Source organism: Seriola aureovittata, chromosome 20, assembly GCF_021018895.1.
Source record: "Seriola aureovittata isolate HTS-2021-v1 ecotype China chromosome 20, ASM2101889v1, whole genome shotgun sequence".
In the NCBI taxonomy this organism is placed as follows: Eukaryota; Metazoa; Chordata; class Actinopteri; order Carangiformes; family Carangidae; genus Seriola; species Seriola aureovittata.
Window position 1 is genome coordinate 12,307,123 of NC_079383.1, and position 12,500 is coordinate 12,319,622.

The following is a 12,500-nucleotide window of genomic DNA, read 5'->3' on the forward strand; positions in this document are numbered from 1 at the left end:
AAAAGAAACAAAAAACTGCATCACTTTCTCTGCATGTCTTGAGTAATCATGTTGAGTGAGGGAGGAGATTCACTCAGTTTGGCTCCTGTCTCACCTCTGAGGTATTAGTTATATTGTGCCAGAACTGTATGTCTCCCTTGCTTGTACAAATAACTTTTAGATATAATTCGTCATTGCAGTCTATTCTGTTCAGCAGACCTTAAGGGGGGTGTTTTTTTGGAGATTTGTGCACAGTAGGATTTTTTGTGGCTTTGATAATGACAAAATTGCTATTGACACCAGGAACCCACACAAGAAGATAAAACTATGTGAGGAACACTGGGGGGATTTTATTCTTCTTCATAAATATGAATAACACCAGGAGCCCTCTAGCGGCTAGTCAGCAGTGTTGAAAAATCACTTCTGATTCCCGTGATGGCATATTCAGTTTTTATGATCCATCCCTATACAGCTCATACGTCATTCCTTGTATTTGAGTGGTCCAAGCACAGATCATGAATTTACAGTTGTCTGCCTCTCTTGTCTGTGATTCATGCAGTGGCAGCTCGCACAGAGGTGGAGCGGCAGTCCAAGCCCCCAGGCAGACGCCTCAGTCACCTGCAGATGTGGCCCATTTGGAGCTTCCTGACCTGGGAGTTGAAGATATCCTGGAGCTGCAGTTACAGCAGCTCACTTTGGCCCAGTTCACTGTTGCCATCATGGAGCATGCTATACCACTTCTTAAGACAGGTAAGAACCTTTGTAGTATTTTTTAAAATAAAGGTGGGGAGTGATCACTCTCTTTCTCCTCCTTTTTTTTTTGTTTGAAATACGGCAAATACTCCCGCACCTGTTTCCATACGTGATGGTATACTATCAGCTCTTGTCAAACAAATTCTCTTCCCCTGCTCTTGTTCTCTTTCTCTCTCGTTTCTCAGAGGGTTCGCGTGTGTTCCACCGTGTTCTGGAGCTGCTTTGCGACGCCGTCCTCCTGCTTGGGGACAGTGTTTGTGAGCTGGTCTGGGACGATCGCAGCCTGGTGGGGATGGAGCTGGCAAGTCAAAACACAGCTCATGACAGCCTCTTATGTAGATGAATGGATACACTACACTGAAAAGGGGAACTGGGTTGGCCACCAGACAATTTGCTACAGACACACAGGCATACCGTACTCAACTGTCAAGGAGAACTGAAGGCATGTGATTGAGCTGAATGAATTATATAAGGTTACAAAGGCTTTCTGCTGGTTACAAAGAGCCTCTCGCATATACCTCTCGTTGGTACCCATGGGTTTATCTAAGCACAAAATTGTTGGGTTAGTAAATGTCTTCATTTATTATGTGTATGAAGTCCACACAATGGATTGTGTTAAACTTCTGTGTGTGTTTTTTTACCATGCAGAATCATTTGTTATCCTCCCTGACTGTTTAAAGAGTATGTTCCTCTGCAGGGGGACTTATACACTTGTCAAGCCCAGGCCCCTCTGGCCCTCTGCTGTTTAATACATGCCCAGAGCCTTGCAGCCTGAGAACTGTTTTGTCATCTTTATGTGGAGAGCAGCTTTTCCGTGCCAGACCTCTAGGTTTTTCCTATGGGAATGGGCCGAACTGTTTATGCCAGCCACGGCAATGCACAGGGCATCTACTGCCCCCTCCTGGTATTTATCTTCTATTGTTCAATTTCTGCTCCCAGAACAAAGTGGCTGAGAATAGATTGTCCCAATTTATTCATACTGAGATAGGGTGGATCTGTATCTCGTCCCAAAATAACCCTGAAATCTGATTACATTCAATTCCTAACCCCTGGAACGAACAATTTTACTCTTGGCTCCCAGCCAGTGGCTGTGCGTCAGTGTGTGTCTATGAATGTGAACATGCACGTGATGTGAGCACGTGTGTGTGTGTGTGTGTTTGTGTGTGTTGGCGTGTTTGATTGGTATGTGTTCTTTTGGTTACATTTCTGTCTGTGTGTTTATAGAAGGAGAAGCTGCAAGCCTTCTTGGAACTATTGGGGGATATCCTGAGCTACCATCAGAGCTACGCAGCAGACATTCCCCACAGTTCTCAGGTTCACCACAGAATGGCCTACACAGGCACTGCCATATTCACCATCAAACTCCTGCAGACCATCCTCCCTCCTGAGAAGGTGTGTGTGTGTCTGTGTGTGTGTGTTTGACCAAATCTGTTATTACTTTGTGTGACTTCATAAGAATCAGAGTCCTTTTTCTCACACAGGCTTGTGACAATCTCCCAGAAAGCACTGCAACAGCTATGTTCCACCTATGCTTGGACACATCATTGGGAACTTTATTACCCAGCATGCAAGAGACAGCAGTTGCCTACTTGGAGCAGGTGAACTCTGATAGCCATGACCTCTACAGGCAGGTGACCCGTGCTGCCCTTTGGATGGAGTCCGCTTGCAGCTTTCTCAAAGAAGCACAAGCTGAGGTATGAACTATCTTTTATAGACATACAACATTCACTGTGATTCATATATGCATTATATATTACATTCCTTGATTTATTTCTTCATCAAGGGAGAAAAGAACTGGTTGGAGTTACTGGAGCTGGCAGACCAAGCCATAGACGGACTCCCGTTTCACCAGCACTTACCCATCGTCAAGGAATGTGTTCACATCTGCTCTTACCTGTAAGATGCTGTAAAAATCATAGTTTCTTGCGTTGTAAAGTCAGTCACTTCTTATTCTGTTTTTAAATATTAAATATTTTATGCTACATTGTTTTGTTTGTCCATCATTAGGTGGAAGTTTGATGAGCCCAGTCCGCTCCTCCAAACAGAGAGTCAGAGACTTCTCCTCAAGCTGCTGTCTCATCCCTTACTGCCTGTCAAGACGGAAACATACACATGCGCTCTACGCCTGGTCAAGGTCAGAGAAAGCCATCTTATATAGACAGGCAGAGTTTAAATAAGTGTACAGAGCAATAAATAATGTACCAGGGCAATAATGTGGGTCTGTTGGGAGGGCCACCCATATGTAAATAAGTTGGATTAAGATGGATGAATCACAGCTCTTTGACAGTGCTCTATAAAAATACCACTTGACATTTGAAATCGGTCTCCCTTTTCATTTTACCAAGCACTGTCTAGAGTGCATGGCTACATTTAAAGTGAATTGGAGCTCTCGTATGCATGCACAAGTGAGAGGATAGCGACACTTCATGATGTGCTTTGGTGTGATTACATACACCCCTAGGACTGCCTTGGCATCCAGTATGTGTCACGTCAGGAACCAGGAGCCTGTGGTGGAGTCAACTTCCTTCTCCACCACAGGGTGCTCTATGAAATAAGCGCTTTCGGACTCCAGGACTCTGCAGAAAAGGTAGGTGTTCTTGGCACTTGTACTTGTAAATTAGAACCTATTTGGCACTTTGGAGTGAGGTCATTTTGGCTCCTTCTGTGTCAGGGTTTAAAGGAATAAATCCAGTCAAATACAGGTACTCATGAGAGTAAAAGCGCTGGGATTATTGTGTGTTGTATGTGGATTTAGATTTAAAGTAATGTTATTGTACATTACTTTAAGGTCATGCTAAAATATCAGGACTTGCTGGTGTCATGTAATTTAGATGTTTAAAAGTCTGTAGTTTACAGTACCTCCTAGTAAATGTTTTATCAGCAGTGCCTTTGTAAAATCAGCAGTTTACTTGTGATCTATAGGTGAATGTTGCTGCCAAGGATATCCTGCTATTCCTGCTCAAGGGACGATTGATGATGACAGCATCAACCTGGGACAGATTCAATGAGGCACTTTACCCGGTCATGCCCATATTACAGGTGTTGTGCTCTCTGCGGAGACTGCGTTGTATTTGTACTACAGAGCTCATAAAGCAGCTTCATGTTTGGAACTTATTCCATTATATTTATGGAGCGGGGTGGGGGTGGAGTGGTTTATGTTCTCCACAATCAAAACAGCTATGATCAAAAGTGCAATTTTAGCACTCTTGGGCCACAAAGTCTGCATATTGAGCTGCCAGTGAGAAAAAATTTAGTTATTCTCTCATTTACATATTCTGTGTTATATTGTTTCCTTTTTGGGTGGAAAAAAAAAAACAAGCTTTTATTAATTGTTCAGTTTCAGGCAACAGAAAGCCTGGAAATTCTTCATGAATATACATGAGATTTTGACTAGGCTGTCAAGTGTGATTTAATTCAAGGAGGCCATTCAGAGATGGGCCCGCCATGTCAACAAGAGACGAAATGAAACCATCCGTAATCAAAGCGATGCATATTTTATTTACTGTTGTGCTGCTTAGCTGGAATTCCCCATTGTTAGCTCCATTGTCTGCCAAGGCAGTCTCAGAATTGTGTGTATCCGTGTGTGTGTGTGTGTGTGTGTGTGTGTGTGTGTGTGTGTGTGTTTGTGGCAGGGTTACGCAGGCACCGAAGAGTCACTGGGAAACTGTGTCCTGCTGATAAGTGACATGTCGGACGTGGCAAGAGACAAGACGTTTCCAAGTACAGTCAAGCTAAAAGCAGCACTCCGACTCCTTTTCACTAAACAGCCCGCGTGAGTCAGGCCTCTGGGTCTTTGTCATTGTTTGTATTTATGTGTCTCTGTGTTTGTTTAGGTGTTCTGTGCCTGCCCGGATGTGTGCGCATAATATGTGTCTGTGATGGTATGTTTTTTTCTGAGTGAAGTCATTGTATGCGTCTGAATATTTTGCTTCACAACACTTGGGATGGACATATTACCGCTGTCTGTTACTGTCAGGCGATGTGCTCATCAAGTCATCTAAATGCTCTGTGAGGCCTGTGTAAAACCGCGATTCAGTCCCAGTCTATGAATATTGATGGAGATAGAAATTAACACCAGACACTGGCCAGAAGACAAGCCTTTCGAAAATTTTGGCAACAGCTAATAGATTTGTCTGCCCTGCCAGCCACTTTTTTGACAACTAATTGTCATTTGGATGCTGTATTAAAAAAAACAAACAAAAAAAACATGAAAGGCTGGTAACACTTTCAACTGTGTATCAGTGCTATGATGAAGATAAAACACTGGTTTATCACCTAAAATTGTGGTTTTATGCTGTTTTTAAATCAGTGTGATTGTCAATGAAATTATCAACTCCAAACAGTGTGAGAATAGCAGCAGTGCAACAAATCCTTCCACACCTAACCAGCGCTGATGACGCTCAAACAGCCAGACCAGACATGGATCCGACGGTGACCTCCGCACTGCCCAATCTCTACTGTCTCCGAAACCCATTAGACATCTCACTGGATACAAGCAACAAATCTGTCCTTAAGGTATAAATCTACACAAAGAGTAAGACGAATACACTCGCATATACTTGTTATACAGACAGAAATAAATGCTCACTTAACGTGTGTGTTAATGTTCTCCAGGTGGAGTCTGTGGAGAAACTCTTTTGTATCCTGTCCTCAGACACTGTTGACATCTCTCTGAGAAGATCAGCTTCAGAACAGCTGTCTGTGGTGCTGCAAGGTGAGTTACCTGTAAAAGATAAAAGAATTTCAACTAGTGACTGGTTGCACTTCGCAACTCCTTCCAACTTCTGTATTTTTGATCCCACTAAACATCCTCTGTATTTTTCATAGTTGTACCTGCAAATCTGTATCACTGCAAAGTGTACAAGCAGTGCGCCACATTGCAGTTGCTAAGAAGTCACATCCCTATAACACTTGAATTGAGAATGATATTGAGCTCGATATTCCATATGGAAGTATAATGTCTGAATTGAATTGTCAACCACATACAGTGGGGCAAAAAAGTATTTAGTCAGCCACCAATTGTGCAAGTTCTCCCACTTAAAAAGATGAGAGAGGCCTGTAATTTTCATCATAGGTACACTTCAACTATGAGAGACAGAATGGGGGGAAAGAATCCAGGAAATCACATTGTAGGATTTTTAATGAATTAATTGGTAAATTCCTCTGTAAAATAAGTATTTGGTCACCTACAAACAAGCAAGATTTCTGGCTCTCACAGACCTGTAATTTCTTCTTTAAGAGGCTCCTCTGTCCTCCACTTGTTACCTGTATTAATGGCACCTGTTTGAACTCGTTATCAGTATAAAAGACACCTGTCGACAACCTCAAACAGTCACACTCCAAACTCCACTATGGCCAAGACCAAAGAGCTGTCAAAGGACACCAGAAACAAAATTGTAGACCTGCACCAGGCTGGGAAGACTGAATCTGCAACCGGTAAGCAGCTTGGTGTGAAGAAATCAACTGTGGGAGCAATTATTAGAAAATGGAAGACATACAAGACCACTGATAATCTCCCTCGATCTGGGGCTCCACACAAGATCTCACCCCGTGGGGTCAAAATGATCACAAGAACGGTGAGCAAAAATCCCAGAACCACACGGGGGGACCTAGTGAATGACCTGCAGAGAGCTGGGACCAAAGTAACAAAGGCTACCCTCAGTAACACACTACGCCGCCAGGGACTCAAATCCTGCAGTGCCAGACGTGTCCCCCTGCTTAAGCCAGTACATGTCCAAGCTTGTCTGAAGTTTGCAAAATAGAACTTTTTGGTAAAAACTCAACTTGTCGTGTTTGGAGGAGAAAGAATGCTGAGTTGCATCCAAAGAACACCATACCTACTGTGAAGCATGGGGGTGGAAACATCATGCTTTGGGGCTGTTTTTCTGCAAAGGGACCAGGACGACTGATCCGTGTAAAGGAAAGAATGAATGGGGCCATGTATCGTGAGATTTTGAGTGAAAACCTCCTTCCATCAGCAAGGGCATTGAAGATGAAACGTGGCTGGGTCTTTTCAGCATGACAATTATCCCAAACGCACCACCTGTAAGAAGCATTTCAAGGTCCTGGAGTGGCCTAGCCAGTCTCCAGATCTCAACCCCATAGAAAATCTTTGGAGTGAGTTGAAAGTCCGTGTTGCCCAGCGACAGCCCCAAAACATCACTGCTCTAGAGGAGATCTGCATGGAGGAATGAGCCAAAATACCAGCAACAGTGTGTGAAAACCTTGTGAAGACTTACAGAAAACGTTTGACCTCTGTCATTGCCAACAAAGGGTATATAACAAAGTATTGAGATGAACTTTTGTTATTGACCAAATACTTATTTTCCACCATAATTTGCAAATAAATTCTTTAAAAATCAGACAATGTGATTTTTTTTTTTTTTTTTTTTTTTTCATTTCATTTTCTCATTTTGTCTCTCATAGTTGAGGTATACCTATGATGAAAATTACAGGCCTCTCATCTTTTTAAGTGGGAGAACTTGCACAATTGGTGGCTGACTAAATACTTTTTTGCCCCACTGTAAAACTAAATAAAATGCCTGATCAGTGTTCTAGATTCAATTTTATGCACCTGATAAAATTAAAAACAACAAAAGTTTTTGTGATGCATAAGTGACACCACCATATGTTGTAGAAAAGCAGTAAAAGCAAATTGTTGAAGATTATTATTAATTATATATGTTATTGTTAGTTGAATTGTTATCTTACTTCCCTGCAGACACAACGATGCACCCAGTGCTGAAGACTCTTGGAATAACAGACAAAGTTATTTCTTTCATAATGGCGAGTGTCAACGGCAACAAGGTAATGAATAAATAAAATTATTGAATAAATAAATAAATAATTGCTTGGCAAAGTGATAAATAATTAAATATATGAAATTGCTGTTAAACTAAATAAAACAAGCCCTGTATCTCATCTCTTATATGTGCTCATGTAAGTACATGTGCTGCCAGAAGATGTGCAGGAAAACCACTGAGGCGTGCATGATAGAGGGATGAAATGGCCTGTATTAATAGTGTCAGACAGGCCCTGGTCAGCAGGGATTTTTGCCCTCTAGTTTCTGCAGTCTGCTGATCATTTCCAGGCCTTGAATCAGACGCTGCTAACAGGGGTAATTGTCCAGCATGTATGGCTACATGGAGGTGGAAGAACAGGGCCACAGAGAATGACTTGTCTCAGCTAACAAGGGTGTATAAGAGGGATGCCTGCAGGTTGTGTTTGTCCTGACCCTCCATTGCCGCCAACCTGCACAGTCACTAAATTCGGATTTAGCTTATGTGAAGTGACAGTAAAGAGATCCTGCGCATTTGTATGTGTGAGACAGAGCAGGAGGAGACGGAAAGGAAAAGTGTGTGTTTGTTTATGTTTTCCCTGCAATTAAACACCAAGTGCGTATGTTGCTGTTCTCCCCAGAGCATGGATTGCCTGCTGGAGCCTTGTATATGTATCCTGAGGAAGCTGGTGTATGCTGATCCATCTCTGAGGCACAGCCTGGCACAACGCAACCTCCTGCTCCTCACATTGCTCAGGGGTACATTCACAAGACAGCTCATTAAGTAACAACTCTACACGTTGTACTGTGTAGCTCCAGGGCACATTCTCAAAAAAAAGATGACAAGGCATCCATTGATGCATAGCTTTTAACCATGTTGTCACACTGCAGTAAGTGGCAGATTAGTATGATGCAACTGGTAGCTATGGAGCACATTTATATGCAGTACTGCAGCTTGTAAGCCCCTCAGTTTAAATCAGAAGGCATTACATTGAAATTACAAAATCTTGATTGTGACCATCTGTATAGTTTTTGGAGCGTTCTTAAAGTCTGAGATCACTTTCCCATTCAAGTCAATGGGAAACTTTTGGACTGCCAGGTTTTTATACATTACAAAAGTAATGTTTGCACAGCTCATTTTGAAGCTCTCACTTGTATTAAAACTTCAGGCGCTTCATTTGAGAGTCATCATGATATCATAACGTACGCAAAGCCGGTAGTGGGGGGTGAGGGGGGGGGTTCCCAAAAGTGTTTGTGTCTCTAATGAAATTTCAAATATGAAATTCTTATAAATGTGTTCATGAAGTAGAGAGATAAAGTTTAGGGTGTGGTTATTATGTTTATTGCTTATGTCGTGTCTCCATTTTAGCCTCCTTGATATTGAAGGAGAACAAAAGCAGTGGAAATGAGATTGCTGTACTGATGAGTTTACTGCTACTTGATGAGATTGCTAGCATTGAAATATGGTGAGTTTCTTCTCCTCTGTGCAGGCTTTCTCCACGCTTCTAATAACAATGTGTACGTCCATGCAGCAGTTTGTTTTACTAGATTCTTGCCTGTTACATCAGGTCGGACAAATCCAGGGCAGATGTGACTCTCGCACCGTTCTCCCTACCACTGACAATAATACGCAGGTAAGGTGAGCCATTAAGTTGTGAGGGGCAACCTTTACAGTTGTGTCAGGGCTTCTTTCCCCTCATCAACAGCACCTTACAATCAATATTCACAACATTTTACTCTTCTCCTTAATTTTCTCCCAGGTATAACATCCCATTCCAGGCAGCAAGTCATCACGCTGTCAGCCCGTACTGCTGCGTCTTGCCTTCATCCTCTGGCCTCCTGACCCTGGCTCCTGCCCGCCAAGCCCTACAGGTGGCCTGGAACACTGCGTGGCATTCTGGGATTGATAACCTTCTTGAGGAGCTGCATGACACCTCTGCCGGGGTTCCTGAGTAAGAGCTTTGATGTTTCTTACTTTTATGACCGGAGAGTCTAATTTTGTGTTGTTGTGTTGCAGCTACGACAGAAAATAGATCGGAGACCAAGGCAGATGTCCTTGTATATAATACTTTAATACTAGTACTAATAATAAGAATAAGATTTTCCTTATACAAGATAAGAAAAACTTCAAAATACCAGTAAGAAATATTTAGAAAGATCAATGACAGATAATAAATATATACAATAGGTATTTACAAAAACTTACAAAATAGCAGCATATGAGGTATAAATAGCAGCATATGAGCTATAGTGGTTATTTGTTACATTGCAGTATATTCATTTATCTATTGAGAATAAATCTTTCCCAAGATTTCCTGCCCTGTGTTTAGATGACTCTTCTATATTTTGTTTGTTTGAGGCCAAGATGTTGGATTTTAGAGGAACTGACCAGATCAGCAATTCCATATGAGGATTTAAAGAAAGAGCCTATTACATATCACATTAACACGTTGTTCTCTCTTATGGACAATTGTAAGGAAGAATTGGTTTCAGAAGGCTTGGTAATCTTGTGTTTCATCTGTCTTCGTTTACTTCTAATGTGACCTAATTCAAACAGATGAGAATGTCTCTCACACGGTTTCATCCGGCTTGATTACAGCAAAGGCGTTTAAAGCAAACCATAGATGGATCAATCTGTCCAAAACTGGATTTTGTACAGTTTTGTCATTCGGAGTAAAGTATATATTTAGGATGTCATTGATAATTGAGAGGTGGATTTGCTATTCTGTATAAAGTACAGCTCTGTGCACAAGTTCACCTTTGATGTTATTGTTGTGTCTTATTATAAAGTTCAAGAAAGCACAGGATCTTTTTTTTTTCTTTTTTTTTTTGACAGTTTCTTGAGAACTGCCTCTTGATTTTAGCTGGTATGATCACTGCTGCCTCTGCTTGGTTTCAGTTGCAAGTGATTCTCAGAAAACATCTCTCTATGGATGACTCATAAATGTCTCATCCCTCCAGATTGATGATCAAATATGTTTGTTAATGCAGTCATTAGTATGCTTCTGAGGCTGCTGCTTATGCAACATACTTGCCAGCACATCAATAGTCATGTAATCTGATTTTTGAATATATTTTTTTAAACCATTTACATTTTGTCCCTTACAGTTTTCATCCTGACTTGAAACTGACAGAAGCACAGGTTCTGTCGCTGAAAGCGATGCACATTCCCGCTGCGCTGCAGGACTGCATCCAGGCCATCGTCACAGCGGCAGGGCACAGTTCTGTGACCTCTGCCCTCTCCAGGCTCAGCCTCTACTTGCTGATTGACAGATTGGCCCTACCTCACATCCCCACCCACAGCTGCAGAGGCACCCTTCACTCCCTCAGTTGGCAGGCAGCAATCACCAGGTACTTTGCATACAAATCTAAAGGTTCATGTGCTGTAGTTTCACACACTAATAACCAAGTCAGTAAATATGTCTTGTTAAGATTTATGAATTAAGAAAATAATGGAAGGGTTTTATGGCTGCTATTATTATCACTGCTGCTGTAGATCTAAACAGTACTTGCTGTGAACCAAATGTTTTCCATTGCTCAGTGAGCACAGTAAGGCTTTGTCTTTTGCCTCATTTTGAAAAATTGACATGTATTAATGGCATTAAATGCCTTTTCTGTTTACCATGGCCTGGAATGACTATTAAAGCTTCCTTGAAGGAGTATGATACTTTATTATTAACTAATTTTGGACCCCTGATTGATGTGTACTTTTCTTTAGTTCTTTTCTTTGCTTGGTGTTACCATGATTGTCTTTTTTTTTTAACCATCAAACAATAAATAATACATTTGTTTCTTTATTAAAGTATTACTATTATCGTCTTTCTTCCTCAAACAGCTCTAATCCTAAGGCTTAACGTAAAAATTGAAATGATTTAACTTATTTCTTATGTAATAATGAAGAAAAAAAGAGCAAGCCTTTAATGAAAGTACATTTAAGTATGTTAATTATTTGATTTCATCAGTTTATCACCACCATCTTCCAGAGACTAGGTTTTTCCTATCTAATGGCGTATATTGTATACTTGTCAGTGGTATCTTCATTTAAGATTTCCACTGTGCAATGATGTTTTACAACGGAATAAGAAAGAAAACAAAGACGAAAAATGGGGAAAAGATTAGTGGATAAAAACCTCAGCTTCTTTTTCTATGTACTTCAGACCATGTTATTATCCAGTATCTTCCTTTTAACCACTTTCTCTCCCTCTTGTTGACACGGTCTGTGTCTCTTCCTCTCTTCAGGTTTCTCCAGGTGCGTCCAGCCTGTGTTGAGGATGAGAGGTTGCTGGTGGGCATTGTTGCATTTTTGAATGCCTACTTCAGACAGATGCACACTGAGTCTGCATCTGGCCCAGAGGACAAGGACCTGCGCTGGATACTGGAGCTGCTTCTCAACAAGGTACAAGCAAATTTACACTCTCTGGACAAGTCTGAAAGTAAAACCTTACCAGAGAAGTACCGCATTTCCTTTTAAGGTTTTGGTTTAAAGGGATATTTGAGTTTTTTGCGACACTGGCATTACATTGAATCCTGCGGTTGGAGATTTCCCAGGTAGCCAGCAGCCCCCTATCAATACATATTATTTTATCTTATTCATACGTACTGCTGTACCTTACCTTTGGTGTGTGTATTGTGCCTGTACAATATGTGTGTGTGCATATCTGTTCGCTAGTAATCTGGTTATACACTGTCCTCTCCAACACAGAGGGTTATATACCTGTAATCAAAGCTTTAATAGATCACACACCGTCAGACAAGCCAAACATATTACTCTCTCATAACAACAGAAAAGCAGTATCACAGCGTTCCACCTCAGACCTGCGGCAGAGATTATTTCCTGAGCTCTTAAAACAAAGTTGGATTCATACTTTTGCCCGAGGAGAAGAATCACCACACTGTTTTAGTAAGGAGAGCTGCTTTTAGGATTTAATCAGTCTCACCTTGGCTTTCTCATTAATGTGTGTGTAAACAATAAGCCCTCCCCTGGCAGCTA

General features: G+C 41.5%; 1 protein-coding gene across 1 annotated transcript in view; it reads left to right on the forward strand.

Annotated features, from left to right (window-relative positions):
- Nucleotides 1-12,500, forward strand: part of rttn (rotatin) — a 33,023-nt gene that overhangs the window by 5,198 nt on the left and 15,325 nt on the right. The window contains exons 9-26 of the mRNA XM_056364961.1: nucleotides 539-729; nucleotides 918-1,033; nucleotides 1,957-2,124; nucleotides 2,214-2,426; nucleotides 2,516-2,628; nucleotides 2,740-2,866; nucleotides 3,194-3,319; nucleotides 3,655-3,771; nucleotides 4,365-4,504; nucleotides 5,076-5,247; nucleotides 5,347-5,446; nucleotides 7,454-7,539; nucleotides 8,152-8,269; nucleotides 8,880-8,976; nucleotides 9,079-9,144; nucleotides 9,271-9,462; nucleotides 10,619-10,861; nucleotides 11,750-11,906. Coding sequence (XP_056220936.1) covers nucleotides 539-729; nucleotides 918-1,033; nucleotides 1,957-2,124; nucleotides 2,214-2,426; nucleotides 2,516-2,628; nucleotides 2,740-2,866; nucleotides 3,194-3,319; nucleotides 3,655-3,771; nucleotides 4,365-4,504; nucleotides 5,076-5,247; nucleotides 5,347-5,446; nucleotides 7,454-7,539; nucleotides 8,152-8,269; nucleotides 8,880-8,976; nucleotides 9,079-9,144; nucleotides 9,271-9,462; nucleotides 10,619-10,861; nucleotides 11,750-11,906 — 2,542 coding nt within the window. The remainder of the gene's footprint in view (nucleotides 1-538; nucleotides 730-917; nucleotides 1,034-1,956; nucleotides 2,125-2,213; nucleotides 2,427-2,515; nucleotides 2,629-2,739; nucleotides 2,867-3,193; nucleotides 3,320-3,654; nucleotides 3,772-4,364; nucleotides 4,505-5,075; nucleotides 5,248-5,346; nucleotides 5,447-7,453; nucleotides 7,540-8,151; nucleotides 8,270-8,879; nucleotides 8,977-9,078; nucleotides 9,145-9,270; nucleotides 9,463-10,618; nucleotides 10,862-11,749; nucleotides 11,907-12,500) is intronic.